The sequence below is a fragment of the Lissotriton vulgaris genome, chromosome 2_1 (genome assembly GCF_964263255.1).
Source record: "Lissotriton vulgaris chromosome 2_1, aLisVul1.2, whole genome shotgun sequence".
NCBI classification, from domain to species: domain Eukaryota; kingdom Metazoa; phylum Chordata; class Amphibia; order Caudata; family Salamandridae; genus Lissotriton; species Lissotriton vulgaris.
Window position 1 is genome coordinate 461,713,186 of NC_141687.1, and position 19,195 is coordinate 461,732,380.

The 19,195-nt window shown below is 43.1% G+C and overlaps 1 protein-coding gene across 1 annotated transcript in view; it reads left to right on the forward strand.

Annotated features, from left to right (window-relative positions):
- The window catches only part of ANKAR (ankyrin and armadillo repeat containing), a 1,392,657-nt gene that overhangs the window by 1,139,132 nt on the left and 234,330 nt on the right, over positions 1-19,195 (forward strand). The window contains exons 21-22 of the mRNA XM_086955361.1: positions 6,706-6,812; positions 11,741-11,863. Coding sequence (XP_086811487.1) covers positions 6,706-6,812; positions 11,741-11,863 — 230 coding nt within the window. The remainder of the gene's footprint in view (positions 1-6,705; positions 6,813-11,740; positions 11,864-19,195) is intronic.

A 19,195-nucleotide genomic window follows, 5' to 3' on the forward strand; every position in this document is an offset into this window, starting at 1 on the left:
GCCTTCAAAGGACACTATAGGGCACCCAGATGGGACAAGTGGATCCATGTGAATGTTAGGAATGGGATGATGGTCTTTTTTGAGAAAGCAATACTCCTCTCACTCTAGAATCCCCCTGTCTTTCAACTCACTCAGTTTGTCCCACATGATGCGAATACTCCTGGTATACTTATCCCTTTAGATGGAAGTGTAGAATTTGGTGATATTGAGTTGTCTCTTAGCTTTGGTTATGTTCATATCACTGTCTTGCAACACCACATTGCCACCCTTATTGGCGGGACGTATCGCAACATCATTGTCCCGAGCCAAGAAAATAAGGGCCTGCCTTTGCACAAAGGTGAGATTACCCAGTGCCCTATTCCTGGGTTGTGATTTGTACTGAAATTCCATGAGAGATTTGATGACCACCTCGTGGAATGTGTCCATACTGTCATGATGAAGAGTTGGAAAGAAAGTAGACCATGGCTTGAAGCTAGTACTGGCTGCTGCATCACAGGTACTGCCCAACTCATCTAGTGCATACGTTTCTGTGATGCTAATCTCCACCTGATCGGGCTCATGTTGTAATTGCAGTAATGTAACCAGAATGTCCATGTCCTCAATGTCTAGGTTGATCTCATTACCCTCTGTCTCAAATACCACTATTCTGTCCTGGCCCACTGCCCTGAGTTGATGCCATTTCTTCAGTTTGAGTTTGAGAATATATTTGTGTAGGTCAATTCTAGTATTGGTGTAATTAAAATAAGAGGAGGGACAGAAGGAGAGACGAAAACATAAGGTTTGCTTCTCAGTGTCAGTTAAAGTTCTCTTTGATAAGTTAATGATAGTCCTATTAACCATTTCTGGATACATGAGTGTGCCTTCTTGGAGCCTGTGGTGCTTTTTCCCATGCGTCCCGTCCTCTAACGCCAACTTTGCTGGATCTGGAGTCTTCTTTTGCGGCTCCTCCTCAACTTTGTCCTCTGACTCGTCCTCTCTGTCCCCTGGGTTTCAGGACCGGTATATTCATCGTTGTTTGCCTGCCCCGGCGAGGCAGGCAGTTTTCGTCCAAAAAAGTCACCGGTCTAGAGACCCTCTTGTTGCCCGAGGTGCTACTCCCGATGTCTCAGACTCAATGTCGCTGACAGTAGATTGCTCTGTCAGCAAGCTTTCTACGGTTGCCTCCGGTGAATTGTTAATCACAGGTTTCTCTCTGTATAGGTGGAAGTACTTTCTGCTGAAAGTGAGAATACTCCCACTATAGTAATCGCCATAGTCCCTATGTATCTTTCTCTGTATGCGGCGTTTGATGTCATCATGGTTCTTGAAGCGGTCCTTTATTTTCTCCATTAGTCTCTTCAAGGTTTCGGGTTCTATATTGGCCTCAAGGTCCGCCTGGGTCGCCTTTATTTCAGCTTGCAGTACATCGCGATGTATCCACGCATACTTGACCAATATTTCCAGCATGCGTCTGGAGCTGGAAGAGGAATTTTCAGACCACTCCTCCAGCATTTTAGGGTTGGGTGAGTCATAGGATCAGTTAGTAAAAATTCTTAGACCCCTTGGAACTATGTTTTTTCCTTCAACAATTTGGTGTGAACTTTGCTGCAACCTGAGAGCGCGCCTACTGAACTTTGTGGAAATATTTTTGTTGTGTATATTTTTTACTCAATATTTTTTACATTGTTATTTATTACATCGTTGTTGTGCCGGTGAACCTACAACTTTATGAAATGGGATATAACTCCCCGTTTTACTTGCCTCCACCCTGATCAAAATCTTGCATTAAATAATCCCACCATACTAAAGCTCCCTCCAGCCCCCAACACTCTGGGTAGAGACTAAAACATTTTCTGCCAATGTAATATACAACAATAACAAGAACTGCTGTATTTGAACTAAACACCCATGGGGGAACAAGACCTGAAGAGGAGGAGATAGCCCTGGGTGCACCAACTACGACTGTGGCACTTGTGGCCATTTTAACCCTGTTTATTGATATTATAAAAGTACTGGGGATTCCCAGCAGCCTGGTGTAGGCAATGAATCATGCATGTGAATCTATAAAAGATACCTGAAGAATTGTAATTACAAACAAATTACGAGTTCCATCCAACAAGAATCCAGCTGAAGAAAAATAGAGCAAAAAGCATAAACGTAAAGGTAGCAAAGTTGGTGATAAACAAAAATTGGGAAACTAAAATGTTATGATACATAGTCCAGGCAGTAAATTGCATCAAAATGTCAAACAAGAAACACTGAAAAGGTAACCATTTTCGATTATATTCAATTTAAGGCTAGACAGACATTCATCCGGAGAATCGTGTCTTCTAGACACAAGAAAAAGAACCCCTTATTTGACATCCTTTATGTTTTCCATGCTTGTGCATTCTACTTGTTGCCCTTTCAGACTGGCACTCCACATAGTCCATTAAACATCCATTTGACCAGCCGTGGAGACACCAACATTGACATGTGGGAAACACTATACCATATGCTAAGCGAAGGCTCAGAGATGCACTGCCTCCTCAGGTCAGCTCCTGTACAGATATTGTATTGTATTGTACTTGCATTTATTTAGCGACTACTACCCTTGATGAGGCATCAAAGTGCTGTTTCGGTGAGTAGCACTCTACTCCGGGACCCATAGAGGATTAGTGTTGAATTAGTATAGTGAAATAATAAAGTAATTTCGTGTGGTGGATAGGTTAGTCAGTTATTTGGATTTGAAAGGATAGCAGAAGGATAGAAGAGGAAAAAAGGTTTGTATTTATATAGCGCTTGTTTCCACTGATGGGGTGTTGAAGCGTTTTTTTGGCAAATAGCACGCTACTCCAGAAATCCATAAAGTATTAGTGGTGAATTAGTATGGTGAAATATTAAAGTAATTTGAGTGGTGGATATTAGTAAGTTATTTGGAGTGAGAAGGATAGCAGAGGGATAGAAGGGGAAGAAAGGTTTGCATTCATATAGTACCTGTTACCCCTGATGGTTGTTGAAGCGCTTTTCTGGCGAGTAGCACACTACTCCGGAACCCATAAAGGATTAGTGTTGAAAATTAGTATAGTGAAATATGAAGTAATTTGAGTGGTGGATATGTTATTCAGTCATTTGGGTAGAGAAGGGTAGACAGCGGGATAGAAGAGGGAAAGATGTTTGTATTTATATAGCGCTTGCTACCCCTGGTGGGGTTTTGAAGTGCTTTTTTGGTGAGTAGCACGATACTCTGGAACCCATAAAGCATTAGTTTTTGAATTAGTGTAATGAAATATGAAAGTAATTTGAGTGGTGTATATGTTAGTCAGTTATTTGGATTGAGAAGGGTTGGGAAGGGGTAGGAAAGGAAAAAGGTTTGCATTTGTATAGCACTTGTAGCCCTGGGTTTTGAAGCGCTTTATTGTCAAGAATCACACTACTCTGGAACCCATAACGGATTAGTGGTGAATTAGTATAGTGGAATAGGAAAATTTGCGAATGAACATGTTAGTCTGTTATTTTGATTAAAAAGCATAGTGGAGGGATAGAAGAGTCAAGGATTTAGATATCATATATTATTTATTTTTTGGGGAGGTTATAGCAGTAGGAGAAGGCTTTTGGATGAGTAAAAAGGGGTTGTGGAAGGGAAGAGTCAGAGAGAAGAGTTTGGAAAAGTTTGTTTAGGGGGATCTGTATAGTAAAAGCGGTGTCAGATGATGCAAGGAGGAGTAGAGTAGGGGAAAGTCTAGAAAGGGTTATTTTGGGGGAGTGATAGTAGTGGTATGGGGTTTGGGATAAAGGAATGAGTGGATGTAGAGGATATATTGGTATATGTGTAGAGTTAGAAATAGGGTAGTGCATTGGAAAGAGTAGTAGAAAGACGTTTGAGGTGAGTCAGAAAGTTGGGCTAGAAGATATATTGAGAGAAGTATATGCTGAGAGATAGGGTAGTGCATTGGAAATGCTAAACTAGAAGAGAGTGATAAATATATAGATCCATAAGTACATTGAAAGTATATAGATGCATAAAGGAGGGAAGTATATGTAGATTAAAGATATTGATAGAGGTACGGGATGAGAAATAGGGTAGTGCATTGGATATGGTTTTTCAGGAGAAAAGTAACAAACACACAGATCCAAGTACATGGAAGGTACATAGATGCACAATGGAAGAAAGTACATGTAGACCAAAGATGCACCAGATAAATTCCGGTTTTCAAGTGTTATTGTACTTTAATATTTTTGTTTACAACATAATTATTCTACGTGTTTATACAAAGCAATACACAAAGATAGGTACATATCCATAGTGAAAATAAATGCTTATATGTAGAGGGATATGCTGTAAATTTCTGTTTGCGTTTTGTTCTCATGTAGGGAAGAGACAATTATTGAGTAGTTTTCTGAAGATAAGGTGGCTGTCCGTGGATCTTATGTTGGGGGGTAATATATAACACCTGGGAGATAGGTAGAAAAGACAAAGCACATGAATAACGAGGAAAAATAAAAATCCTTTGTCACCATGAATTGTTGTATGTAATGCAAATGTGACTTTCATTGGTATTTGCTTTTTTTATTCTTTAAGGATCCAGCCTGTCTGTGACCAACATTTCTCTCCTACACTTGATTCCCCTTTGGCAGATAATTGGTTTTATTTATATCTCTTCCTCTCCATGGAGTGGTTTTATTTATATCTCATCCTCTCCATAGAGTGGTGTCCCACCTCATATGGTCAAAAATGTCTTCTCTAAACAAAACCAGCCAACAGCCATCTGACGAGCAAAGTCGTTGACACCTCTCTGTTTATAACGGCGGATTCTCACATACCCCAGGTGGAGATAACAGATATACTTATAAATTGTGAGACTCTGCTTTTGTCCCAAGACACTCAACGAAATTGACCTTTGGAGCAGTGAGGAAAGAGAAAAGGAGTTGCATCATGACCAGTAGTAACGGAACGTTAGGCTGTAGGGCTGAAAAGAATGTCTAAAATCCATGGTCTACTTTACTGGAACAGCCTTCAATTAAGGTTTAGGAACTTTTTAAGAACCAGAGAAGTTGGTTATAACTTTTTTAAAAGTAGGACTAGGAAAAGTGTTCACTTCTGTAGGATTGATAAAGATGCAACTCCGATGGGCACAATTTCCTGGTTTATTGGTAGGTTTGAGACTCCAACCTGGTAGCAGACACAAAGTATACCAAATCCTAAATCCTGCCCCCTCTGATAGAGTTTGATCTCCAGAAAAGTTTCAACTTGGTGCATTTTACGGTAAAGTTTGAGACTCCAGTGGGATTTAAAATGTATATCTTTACCCTATGGAGTCCCTGCTCAGCAAAGCATCAGTGCTTTTCCACTCTGTTGGTTTTGGATTTCAAAGCTAAAACTGTTTACCAAGACAATTCTTCAACCCTTGGCACGACTTCTTTGCACCGGTCAGCCCCATAGTATGTCTGAAACATAGTCCTCAATCAAACGTGACCTGGGTGTACCATCAACCTCCACCTGATCTTGCTTCATTGTTGGTCAGTCATGGAGGGTTCATAGCACATGGTCAATCAATTTGGTTTCATTATGGTTTTGTATAGACACCTTTTAAATTGCTTGTAACAACTAATCCCTGCATCTTACTTTAATCATTTTATGGCTTTTTAAACAGTGAATATCACTGTTTTCAATAAATTTGGTATGGGAATTATAATTTTTTGATTTCTTAACATGCATTATTTCAACTGTAATAATATTAGTGTAATTAAGTGTTGGTGTTGTTCTTCGTGTGTCACATGCAGTGTTCTCTGAAGAAGGCCTCAAATGCTTGTACTACCAACCTATTTACATACTAGGGATAGATTGTTTTGACTATTTTGAAGCTTAGTAACAGCTCATAGCAGGTTTAAGGCCATTCTCCCCATAGTTGAACAATCTGGAGTCCTACAGAGACCATTTTGATATAGGACATGCAATGGCCCGTTGCCCACCTTTTGAACTGTAAACATTGATTGATTAGAGGTATATGTTTCCTCTTTATCTTTTTTCCTTAACATTTGAAAGTGTATACAAGTATTAATTTACTTATCTCACATGAATTTGCCATTTTCAACCCCTTTGTGGGGGGTTTGAGCAGCCACGGCCGGTAGTAGGTGTAACTCTAGGGCGGTGACGTAGGGAGGGGGAGGGGCAGGATGGGGGGTAGTAATGTACGGATTACGGACTTTAACAGGTAAGTAAACATATAAATAAATAAAACGAATTTCATTGTGTGCACTGCATCACCAAATGCGATACAGTGCCCGCAACAAAATTGTTTTATTTATTTATATGTTTACTTACCTGTTAAAGACCCTAATCCATACATTACAACCCCCCACCCTGCCCCTCTCCCTCCCTACGTCACCACCCTGCAGTTACACCTACTACTGGCCGTGGCTGGGTTTGAGCTAAAACTAATATTTAGATGTGATTACGTCAGTCTCATTGTTGTTAGATAAAACCTACAGGTTTTAAAGGAATGTAACTATCTAACATAAAAAACGCCTGTTGAAACATAAGTTCCCAAAATATGTTTGGTACTACATTTTACTGGGCAGTTCTATCTGTACCATAGAATTTGCTTCAAGCAATGTGAAGTCATTCATACAATCTTTACCTGTTTTATTTTGTTACCTTTGCACTTGGAGAATGTTGCTGTCTATAATACGTTTCCCTCAAAATGCCTGCCTTCAATAAACAGTTGAACCTCTTTTCCCTTACAGGTGTGGCTCATCAACACAATCCAGTCAGTCAAAAACAAATAACAGAAGAACAAGCCATGACGGCACTTGTTCACCTGCTAAAAACACACCCTTCCCTTCAGATAAAGGTAGCACACGGTTGAAAATGATGTAGTAATAACGTCCTTTGTGTAAATCTTCATATATTCTCACCTCTCTGTACTCATGCCTCCCCTGTACCCATGCATCTCTGTGTTTGTGTCAACCCATTTCTTCCTCCTAGATTTTTTCTCTGTCTCCCCATCAGTGGCGGCTGCTTGTATTTAAAAGTGTTGGGGCGATCAGGCGACTATTATGATCCACTTTCAGGCAGAGTTAGAAACCCAAAAGCGCTCAATTGTTGCCTGTTATAAACAGTGTTTTGGAGTTGAGGCTCATGGCAATGCGAGTGTTAGAAATAGGGGTCTCTGGTTGGCAATGGTTTTAACTTTGTCCAAATAGGGGCCCTTCCTTCTAGACAGAATAAGGGGATACACTCCTAAAATAACCCCTGCTCACCCCCTTGGTAGCTTGGCCCGACCAGTCAGGCTTATCTCAGAGGCAGTGTGTAAAGCATTTGCACATAACCAACAGTAATACAGAGAAAACACTATAAAAGAACACCGCACCAGTTTTAGAAAAATAACCAATATTTATCTGTGCAAACAAGACTAAAACGGTAAAAGACCATTATACAGTAATAAAAATAGGCACTTTGCAAGTATGACTTGAAGTTGGTAGCTCCGTCCGGTGCTACGGTGATGCTGAAAACAACAGAATCCAACAGTTCTGGCTGCCCTTGTCGGTGCGGACTGGCTTTAGTGTCAGCAAACTCGTAAACAGTTCCTTTGGTTCGGCCGACCGCGTAGGTGCAAGCCGATTGTGGCAACCATCGCAGTTGTGATATAAAGCATATAAGTGTGGCATGCGGTGCCCTCAAGATACGGTGCAGGCAAAGGCTCAGTGATGGTCATGCAGCAGCGTTGGTGATACCAAGGCTTGCAGTGCGGAGTGAGACGGTGCTTATTGCAGTGCAGTAGTGAAGTAGTGTGGCTCACTGGTTAGAGGCGGCAGACCCGAGAGCGGAGGACGGACCGGGACCAGGGTTCGATTCCCGGCGCGGCAGGTTTCTGGACCACGGTCAGCGGACTCGATAATTCTCTCGCCTTGGTGCCCACTCTGATCAGCGATCACACTCGGCAACTCTGGGCATTAGCTTGCCTCATCTTCACTAACGGCCCCACCAGACCGCCGGGGATGCCTGGTCTCACCCTGGAGATACCCATTAAGGGACCATCTCTCAGGGAAGCCAGGAAGGGTTTCACAGCGGTCGAAGCGCCTTGGGACCCTATGGGTAAGTAGTGCGCTATATAAATGCCTATACATTTACATTTACATTTACATACATATACATTTACAGTGCTGATAGGTCACGGTGCAAGCGACCGTGCCGGTTGATGGGAGATGTCGTCGGGTGGGCATGTATTTTGTAACAACGTGAGTCAGTACAACGCGTGCCATTACATCGCGGTCGTTACATCGACTTGCGCTAGATGGCATGCTAACATTAGAAAAGAGTCATTTACTATTCCAACTCCAGTCCACTTAACAGTAGGGAAGGTGTTGGGATAGTAAACTACACTTTTTGCGATGTTAGCACGCCATCTAGCAAAAGTTAATGTAAAGACTTGCGTTGTAATGGCATAGCGTGGTTACATCGAGGTCGTTGTAACAACTGCGATGTAACAGCATTGCGGTGTACTGACCGCGATGTTAATGATGTTTCCCGTTGGGTGGCCCAGACTGCAGTGTGGGATGGGGCCATGTGTCGTGTAACTTACGAGCAGTGCCCCCACACCACGGTGCAGTCAAGGGTGTCAGAGTCAGCTACGTCAACGAGACCAGGGCAGCAGAGTGAAGCGAGGCAGTGCGGAGTGCGGTACCCACAGATTGCTGTGCAAGCTGCGGCTTGGTGGCGGTCGTCGTCGTTGAAACCAGGGTTGCAGTGCTAAATGCGGCGGTGCCTTAAGGACACATAGCCAGCAGCAGTGTTGGCTGCTTTCCCCCTCTGTGGCAACTGAAACCGTGGTTCTACAGGCGCTACCCAAAGGTAGGTGTAGTCTTTGCTGTCCCTGAGACCTCGAGAACAAGAGGTACACTCTATTTCAAGCCCTGGGTTACACTCAGCACAAGTCAAGAAAATTAATTCCAGTCCTTTCACTGCCCAAGGCAGAAGCAGCAACTGCAGGCTAACCCAACAAAGCAACGACACAGCATGGGGCAGTACTCCTCCTAGCAGTTCTTCCAGCTCTTTTTCTTGGCAGGTTCCTTGATTCCAGCAAGTTCTACAATTCTGGGGCCTATTCTGCATTTCTCTTTGTTATCTTGAGCAGAGAGTGCCTGTGCTCAGTCCAAACCAGTTTGGTCCACTCTAGCCCAGCTTCTGGGCAGGAGGTGGATCCAGCATTGTCCAAGGCAGTCAGGCCCATACAGGTGCAAGTAAATCTTCTCCCACTATTCTAAATGTGGCCCAGGTCTATTCAGCCCAGCCCTGACTCATCCAGGAAAGGCAGGGCACACCTCGAGCCCCCAGTGGCTGTCTGAAGAGAATGTCCCTCCCCAGCCCCTGTCACTCCACTGCCAGACAGTTAATCCACAACCCAACAGAGACGCACAGGATGCTAAGCAAGAAAATACCTACTTTCTAAAAATGGTATTTTCAAACACAGAACTTAAAAGTCATCTTTGCAAAAAGATGTATTTTTAAATTCTGAGTTCAGGCATACTAAACTCAGTTTCTCTGTCCTGCCCCAATGGGAAGATATGCTTGTAAAATGATACGGAGTATTCCCCATGCTATCCTATGGGACAGATGGCTTTTCAATAGTGAAAAACTTATTACACTGTCTTTCACTATCAGGACATGTCACACACACCAGTACATATCTGCCTCTCACATACACTGCACCCTGCCCACAGGGGTACCTTGGGCCTAACTTAGGGGTGACTCACATGTAATAAAAGGGAAGGTTAGGGCTAGCAAGTGGGTGCATTTGCCAAGTCGACATGGCTGTAAAAACTGTGCACAGACACTGCAGTGGCAGGTCTGAGAACCTTTTGAACAGCTTCTCTTGTGGATGGCACATTCAGTGCTGCAAGCCCACTAGCAGCATTTGATTTACAGGCCCTAACGCTCCAAGTGCAATTTACTAGGGACTTACCAGTAAATCAAGTATGCCAATCATGGAAACACCAATCCGTTATCCCATTTACAATAGGAGCACTTGCACTTTAACACTGGTCTGCAGTGTGAAAGTGCGCAGAGACAATAAACCAGCAAAAAGAGTAAAACCCAGGAGGCCAGAAAACAAAAAGACAGTTGAAGCATGCTAAAAAATGCCATGTCTATCAGCGAGTTTCTCACACTGCCTGACAATGGCAAAAAAACTATTTCAAAATTGAAAAAAAAGTACTTACTGACTCCTCTCCAGTCACGCAGTCCATGGCTCAAAGGTAGCATGGAGTCTCAGAGCCAACTCCCCTAACCAATCCAGCTGCTGCTCTCATAGAAGTGCCAGAACTGGTTGGAGAAGGCTGGATCAGCACTTTTACAGATACTGGAGACCTGTGCCTACTCATCACTCAGCTGTCTAAGACATCTCAAGGTCAGAGAGGTTTAAACTTCGCATGTCAGGCTGACCACTGCAAGACAGCCGGCCAAAGTCACATGCACATTTTAAACTGGAGTGAACACCACTCCTGCTCCCCTGCCTGCCTTGACACTTGCTTGTGGCTGGCCACACTGAAAAGTATGGTACTAAAATAAATTAATAACCATTTTGTTTCATATTTGCTGCGCTAGCAGCAGAGTGGACGAGACTCCTCCGTTCCAATGGAGGAATCGATGCTGCTCCCATGCCTTTTGTTTCTCCTCCAGGTACTCCTGTGTTCCTCTGTCTCATACGTTTCTACCATGTCTGTGTCTCTATATGTCTGGGGCAATGTCTTTCTGTCTTGTGACTCCCACTATCTTTGTCATTTAGTTGTTCATGTTGCACAAGTTTCAATGCTATCTCAATGTCTTTCTGTTTATGCCGGTTACGATTATCTTCCCATGCCCGTTACACATTCTTCTTCCTATAAATGCCCAGTGTCCTGCTATCTCTGCCAGTGTAGTTTCATGTCTCTCCGGTGTATGAGTGTCCCTTCTTCCTTGTTTTCGAATGTCTGCATCCTCCTGTATGACATATTTCAGTTTTCATGTGTCCACAGCGTCTTTCCTGGTCTGTGCCCTTTTATGTCTTCCAATATCCATTCTTCCCATTGTCTTCTATTGTTTCCTTGTGTCTCTCGACATGTCCATCTCTCCTTAGTGGCGATTTCTCCAGAGTTGGTGCATCTCCTATTGCCTGTGTCTCTCAGTGTATGTCTACTCATGTCCCTCTATATCCATGTCCCCCTGTTTCTCACCATGGTCTTAGTATCGTCATAATGCCTTGTGATCGAATTATAGTGGCTCCACACAATCTCTTTAGCACTTTCTTCTGTTTTCCCATTGTCCAATGTCTCAGAAGAGGTGCATTCTGTGTCCCAAATATCTTTCTGCATTTACCCACTGTATCCCTTTGTCCCCAGGTCTCTCAGCGTTTCTTTTCTCTCAGTACCTGCGTTTCCTAGCTATTTAGGTTAACTACCTCTCTTCCCGTTTCTTTGTCTCCCCAATGTATTCCCAGGTACATGTTTTGCAGTATCCATGCCTTCCTGTGTCTCCATGTTTGCTTGCTCCCTGGTGTTTTCTCATTTCTATGTCTTGCTAGTGTATCACTATGTCTGTATTCCATGTTAACAATTGGGTTTTCTAATGTACGTGTCTCCAGGTATTTCTTTCTCTCACCAATGGTCTTCCTGGAGTTATGGGACTGTAAAATCGATCGTGGGAGACAATATAAACATGATACACGTTCTGCTTGTCTGTCCAATCAGTTTTTGAGCCCAATAACGTTTATATAAAAAATTCAATAATTTGTTTTATATGTAGGTTGAAGTGGCATGCACATTGGCTTGTATTGTGTTAAGGAATACTTCTCTACAGAACTGTTTACAAGAAAAGGAGGGATTTAAATATTCTGATGTCCTAGAACTTCTTCATGCCCCAGACAAGGTACTTATTTTATTTAAACTGCAACTGCGTTTCACTTTGTGATATAATAGAAAGCCATTTTGTTTAGTAAATTTCATCCATCCATCCTGCATCGGGGGTTTTACAGCATAGAGATGTAATTTAGTAATAGTCATGCAGACGTTTAAATGCTGATGTACTAGCAAAAGTATTAAGAGAAGTATAACAGGCATTCACAAAAGTATCATGGCACACGAAACAGTGCTTCCTTTTTGGGAGACAAGTGTGGTGAGACCTTGGCTATTGACCTATACTATAGAACCTGTTAGTGTCGTGGGCGTCAATGAAAGAACATTGGAACCTGTCCAAACTGTTTAGCAGTATTTCATATTATGATCTAGTGGTAATGGCATACCATCTTGATCATGGCGGGAAGAAAAGAAAAAGTTTATGAAAGCAACAACGTACATGAATGCTAGTGTTACATTTCAAACCTTATTCCCTGATTTTCTCATGCACTTCTAACCGCAGATTCCTCACCTTAGAATACTTGCTAGATGCTGGACTGGATCTAGAAACTTCAATTTAGCCATTCTCCCTTGCACTGCAGATCCGTATTGCCACAGAAGTGACGGAATAGCGATGTATGTCAACGCCATCCCTGCATGCTGAAGTCAGTTCCTTTCTTTCTGTGCCTTCCAACACAGATTAGTAGATATGTTTCCAATCCAATCCAATCCAATCTTGTGAGGTTTCTAATAACGCCTGTGTGGTAGGGAACTATGTACCCATTTTAAACAACAGGTTTTAAACCATGCCACGACTGCATAAAATTCAGACAAAGACCTGGATGAGGTGTATCTTGGGTGTCTGGGCTTGGGCCACAACTTTAAGTCATGCGATAATGTGCCCTCATCCATCCAAAAGCGATCTAGGGTAGAAAGCAAAACTGTATATCGCTGAACATAAGAAGGAGTTGCAGTCTTTCTGTAAGTCCTTGGGACTCACTATAGGCTGTTTAGAGATGCTGGTACAGACTTCAATTCCACCTCTGAGACCCAAGCTTACCCCTTCCACACCAACGCTAGTACCAATGTCGGAAGACGATCCGATACTGATACCAATGTCAGACACCTAGCCAATGTCATTCTATGAAATCACAAAAATGCAATTGGTCGTCATGCACCCTGATTCTGACCTGATGAAGCTGCCATCTCGGACAAGTCAACAGAGGCTCCATATTCTATTGCCTCAGATTCTGACCCCATAACAGAACAAGAGGCACCCCAGGATGTAGATTCTTCCACCTCACTACACATATGGTGTCTTCTCCATGAATTTGCAAGATGTCAGTGGGCTTGAAACCCCTCCTGTGGTAGGGTTACACTCCCCTTTTGGGCTGCCCAGAGAAGAAATTGCCTAATTTGCAGTGGTGGTCTGCAGGGCAGCTGTGGCACAGGATGTAAATCTGCATTCCGTTGTGATCAAAATTAACATTATGACAGAGATTTTACAAACTGGGCCAGCTAATTCTAAGGCCTTGCTCCATTTTAATGAAGCCCTCACTGATAACTTCATAGCCGCCCGGTGAAAGCCCTGTTCCTACGCACCTGTGAATAGGCAGGAGTCGGACACACAGACTGGCAACTGACAACCCTTATTTTCTTACCAAGCATCTTACACCAAAGAGCCTTGCTGAACAGCTCTCAACCAGTAAAATAAATCCTAACCACTCTTCAAGATAGAAGGCCTGATTACAATGGTGGAAGGCCCGCCAGTGCCAGCCATGCGGTGGCGGGCCCTCAGCCATTGAACAGCAATTTCCCCCCGCCATATTATAATGGCAGGGGTACTCGTTCTGGTACTGTAGCGGTCGTAAAGACCGGCCGCCACTGTTCTGCCACAAGCAATCATCCTGATTGCCTGGCGGAGCAGTCAGCATGTGTAAAAAGGTGGCGGTGCCTATCGGGCACCGTCCGCCATATTACGATGCTGGCTGTAGCCAGCTTTTCAGTGGCGGGTAAACTGCCATTGAAAGGCTGGCGGAGAATGCATTCAGGGCTCCGTTGCTGGCCACCCTTGTGTTGAAGGGGGTGGTGGCGCACTGTGGGGGTACACATGGTATCCCGCTACATTTCACTGCACTAAGTGGCAGGTACCGCGTGGTACCTGCCACATAGTGCAGTGAAAAGCATGACCTGCATGTTTAGCATTACGGCCGGTGTTTCAGCCATTAGCACCCGCCACAATGTTAACCATGCACAATGCGACTGCCATGGTAGCGGTCGCATCGTAATCTGACGTGCGGGACCGCTGCATTGAATATGTGCGGTCCCAGGCACTGCTACAGTGGCAGGCCGACTTGAGTCCTCCTGCCATTGTAATGAGCCCCAGAGAATGCAAGAGGGATGAGCAAATTAGTTTCTATGCATTTCAGTCAGTAAGTGCGGTTTGTTGGACTCGACTGTTATACACATGCCCTGTGGCACATGGCCAGTAAGATCTCGCTGCTTTCAAGATAGATAGTCCTGTACATCAAGATCTGCTACTCATTGGCCCAGGATCAGTTCTTGGAAGGTCTGAGAGCCCATCCTACCAAGGTGAATGCTTGCAGATGTCAAGAACACGGTTGTGGTATAACTGTCCTTGATATCTGCAAGGCTGGGATGTGGGCATCCTTGCATACGTTCACGACAGCACTGTTGCCTTAACAGGCAGGTCGGACAGGAAGGACACTTTGCTTGCTTGGCCCTGCAGGAATTTTTGAGCTAAGACTGTTCCACAGTCCCTCCACCTTTGTAAGAGCTGCTTTGGTATCTATTCTAAGATGAGTAAACTGCACTGAGGAGTATCCACCTTAAAGAATGTTTACTTACCTTTGTTAATGCTCTTTTTGGCTGAAACTCTAACAGAGATTTCTTACTGCCCTTCTTGCACCCGTTCTGTTGAGTGGTCTCTATTTAACATCTTAATGAGGTCCGCATTAGTATTCAGCACACTGGTACCAACATTTGTTCACGTTCCACGTCTGAGAATACAGAAAGGAAAACAAATAAGAAACAGTTGTTAATGCACAGGACCGGTGCTTGTATGCAGCTCCGCTGTCTCACTTCTGGGATGGTAGTGAGCTGCAAGGCACCTCCAAACAGCACTGTTGAAAAAATGTTTGGTTCCTGGAGAGAGTATACAAAAGTGAGAAATCTGCGTTAAGATAGAGTACCCAATAGAAAAGGTAACTTGTTCATCAGTTCCTTTTTTCCATCAATTGGACAAGACAGGAATGTGTCTTCATTGAGTTTGTCATATACCTTACATTAATTCTGCTTTGCATTTTCTTATCACAGTGTTTTACCTACCTTTCAATAGTTCTGCCTATGCCACATTGTGTTGTTTCAGGAATACGTGATGTTTGAGACTTTTTCTGCATCAATGTCTCTCATACAGCCTCCCTCTGTTATTTGGGGAAATAGAATCTAGTACTAGCTCATGTACCATGTGAAGTACTGAAGTGGACACTGACCATTTTCAAGACTATATTTTTGAGTATTATCTCCAGTGGCACAACCATATAGGCAAAATATTAGCAGACAGGTATCAGTCAATCTGCTGAAACCAGTGCTATTTTAGACATCTCATATATCTGTATCGGTAAACAGACATAATATTGAAAGAAAAATATAGAATGGACATGATATTGAGTGAAAAATATAGAATGGACATAATATTGAAATGGACCGAATATAGTGGTTAAAAATATCGAATTGAAGGTAAGTAATATCGATTTTTAAAATATAGAAAGTCAAAATATCGAAGTAAGTAATATCGATTTTTAAAATATAGAAAGTCAAAATATCGAAGTATATATTATAGGTATTTAAATATATCGAATTTTTCATAATATCTAAATTTTTTTAGGTGTTTTGTTATGTTATTTAATGTTTTGCTTAATCTCATTCTGTAGCGGGTTGTGGGTTTATAGGGGAATAGGGTGGGAAGTAATTTAATTGTAATTAATTAAAATGTTAATTTATTTATTGGTATTTATTTTGAATTAATTGTTAATTAATTTTTATTGAATAATTAATTTTTTATTGGAAATGTATTTTTATTAATTAATTAATTGATAATTATGTTTATTAATTTTTTTCAGTAGTGGGTTGTGGGTTTATAGGAGAATAGGGTGGGAAGTAATTTAATTGTAATTAATTAAGAATGTTAATTTTTAAATTGGTATTTATTTTGAATTAATTGTTAATTATTTGTTTAATTGGTAATTTATTAGTTTAATTGGTAATTAATGTTTATTAATTGATTAATTGATAATTATATTAATTTAATTCATTTAGTTTTGTAGCGGGTTGTGGATTTATAGGGGAATAGGGTGGGAAATGTTATTGTAATTAATTAAATATGTTAATTTATTTATTGGTATTCAGTTTGAATTGTTAATTAATTATTAATAATTAATTTAGAATTGGTAATTTATTTTTATTAATTGATTATTTGATAATTAAGTTAATTTTATTAATTTATTTGCTGTAGTGGGTTGTGGGTTTATAGGGGAATGGGGGAAGTAATTTAATTGTAATTAAGTAAACATTTTTATTTATTAATTGGCATTTATTTTTAATGTATTAATTAATTGGTAATTAATTTGTATTAATAGGTAATTTATTTTAATTATTAATATTAATTTGTATTTGTAATTGATTAATTATTATATAATATTAAATTGGTAATTTATTTTAAAGCAGCGCTCTTCACAGCCGCCATCTTGGGAAGGGCGGTCGGCGCTCTAGCGTTGCGGGCGATTTAGGCCCCCACACTACATATAGGGCGGACTGACAGTCAGACTCACTAACAGAATTTGCGACTCCTGAGGTGGAAGCTGGGAGCCAAGGTCTTTATTTTAAAAAATTGTAAAATTGATTTGTCGTGTGATCTTTTAACCTGTTTGACTTGTTGGACACTCACACTCACCCTGAATGCTGTGTGATTGAGACAGTTTTTAATATCCACCCTGAAGGCTGTATGAGTGAGACACAGTTGCTAAAAACTAGAAAGCTTTTCTTACCGACAACCTCCTTGCAATTCCCCGATACTGCGCGCTCCGCTGGTAGCCGATTTAGGGTCTCCTGGACCGTGTACTAGGCAGGAAAAACAGCGCTCTTCAAAGCTGCCATCTTGGGAAGGGCGGTCGGCGCTCTAGCGCTGCGAGCGATTTAGGCCCCCCACACTACAAAATGACCCCTCCCCGCCGGACGTGCAGCGGACGAGCGCAGCAGGCGCGTTGTTGGCGCGCCGGAGGTGCGCCAGAGGTAAGCCCGTCTGCGCCCGTCCGCGCCAGAACGGGCTTAGGGCCAGGATCAGATGAGGCTATCGTACGCCAGGGAATCCTTATGCCAACTCAATCAGCCTCTTCAGCCCTTATGCACTCAATCCATTAGAGGTGAGTCTCATTGCACCCACTGTCTCCACTGTCCATTCAAACTTACCCCCGCTAAGACCGGGCACTACCCCCAGACGGTCTTTAGCATGGCCCTGATTAACTGCAGATCCCTGCCCAAACATGCCCACGAAATACACATGCTCTTGGAAAAGCATCAACTGGAGATCCTGTTTCTCAGGGAAACATGGCTCGCCTCAGACTCAGACGCTGATATTGTACAGGCATTGCCTCACGGCTTCCTTATTCAACACCTGAATCGACCTAAGGGTAGGGGAGGAGGGATAGCTGTCATCTACAGAGACTCTCTTTCATGCAGATTCCACGACAGCCCTCTGACGGATGGCGAAAATGTGCACTTCACCATCCAAATATCCCCTCGTAACTCCCTTTCAGGAGATCTCATTTATCGCCCACCAGGAGCCTTGGGGCAGTTCTGCAGTTCACTCTTGGAATGCTCCTTGGCCATGGCCAGCAAACTTCCCAATTTTCTAATCTTAGGGGACCTCAATGTCCACTTCGATAATAGTAAAGATGACACTGCCACAGAACTGCTCTTAGATCTGGCAGCCCACCAACTTCACTTACAAAATGACCTACCCACGCATTATCTTGGGCACTTGCTTGACCCCATTTTTTGCAACATTCCTGACCTCATAGTGGGAGCACCCATTCCAGTGCCCTGGTCCGACCACCTGCTTATCCCCTTTAGCTGGCGGATCCGGACCACACCACCTCCCACCCAAGCACAGGGTAGACTCTCTCGTCCCTGGGCCAAACTTGATCTCGGCAAATGGAAGCAGGTACTGGAGCATACTAGGCCTCACCATGAAACTGACCCTGATACAGTGGACGCGGAGTTCTCGTCCTGGATTGAAAACTCCCTCGACACCGTCCTCCCCAAAAAAACGTATCTGAAACCAAGGAAAAAATTCACCTCTCTGTGGCTCACACACGAGGTCCGCCTCCTAAAAAAACTCTGCAAGAGATCTGAAAGAGTGTGGAGGAAAGATTTCGACCCTAACAGCAAGAGTGACTATAAACGCGCTATCCTCAACTACAAAAAAGCTCTAAAAAATGCACAAACAGCCTTCTTTAATGAAAAAATCAGTACGGCATCCTGCTCGTCCAGAGAAACTTTCCAAATTGACCTCTCGTACAATCATTGTAACGAGTTAGCCACGTTTTTTGACTAAAAAATGCAAAACATCCTCCAGCATCTCCCCCCTCTCACCCCTGTGGACCCTCCACGTCCCCACCTGTTGCAGACCCAGAACACGAATACAGGACTTGACATGTTCACCCCCATCAGTGAGGACACTGTACGGCCCATCCTCCAATCTCTCAAAAGTAGGTCCCCGCATGATCCAGCCTCAGTCAAGTAATTAAAACAGGTAGCTCCCACCATCCTTGCTCCGATGGTCAACCTGATAAATACCTCTCTAGCAAACGGTACGGTACCCCCGAGCTGGAAGAAGGCGGTGGTTAGAGCCTTACCCAAAAAACCCACCCTGGACCCCAGAAACCTGTCTACCTTCAGGCCGATCTCCCTCCTCCCTTGCATCAGCAAGATGGCTGAAAAATTCATTAACGGCCAGCTGTCCAACTACCTGGAAACCAATGAACTGCTTAAACCTTCACAGACAGGTTTCCGCCCGGGTACGGAAAGAGCAATGGTAGCGGTTGTCGAAGAGGCTAGGAAGATCATCAATGCAGGAGGATCAGTGGCAGTAATCCTCCTGGACCTCAGCGCGGCCTTCGACACCGTCAACCACCATATCTTGGCTCAGAGACCTTGGTATTTCAGGGTCTGCCTTGCCCTGGCTAAAATCTTTCCTCCATAATCGCTCCTTCCAGGTGGCGGAGGGTGACTTCATCTCCAGGGAGACCCCTATATGTTGCGGAGTGCCGCAGGGCTCGTCGTTGAG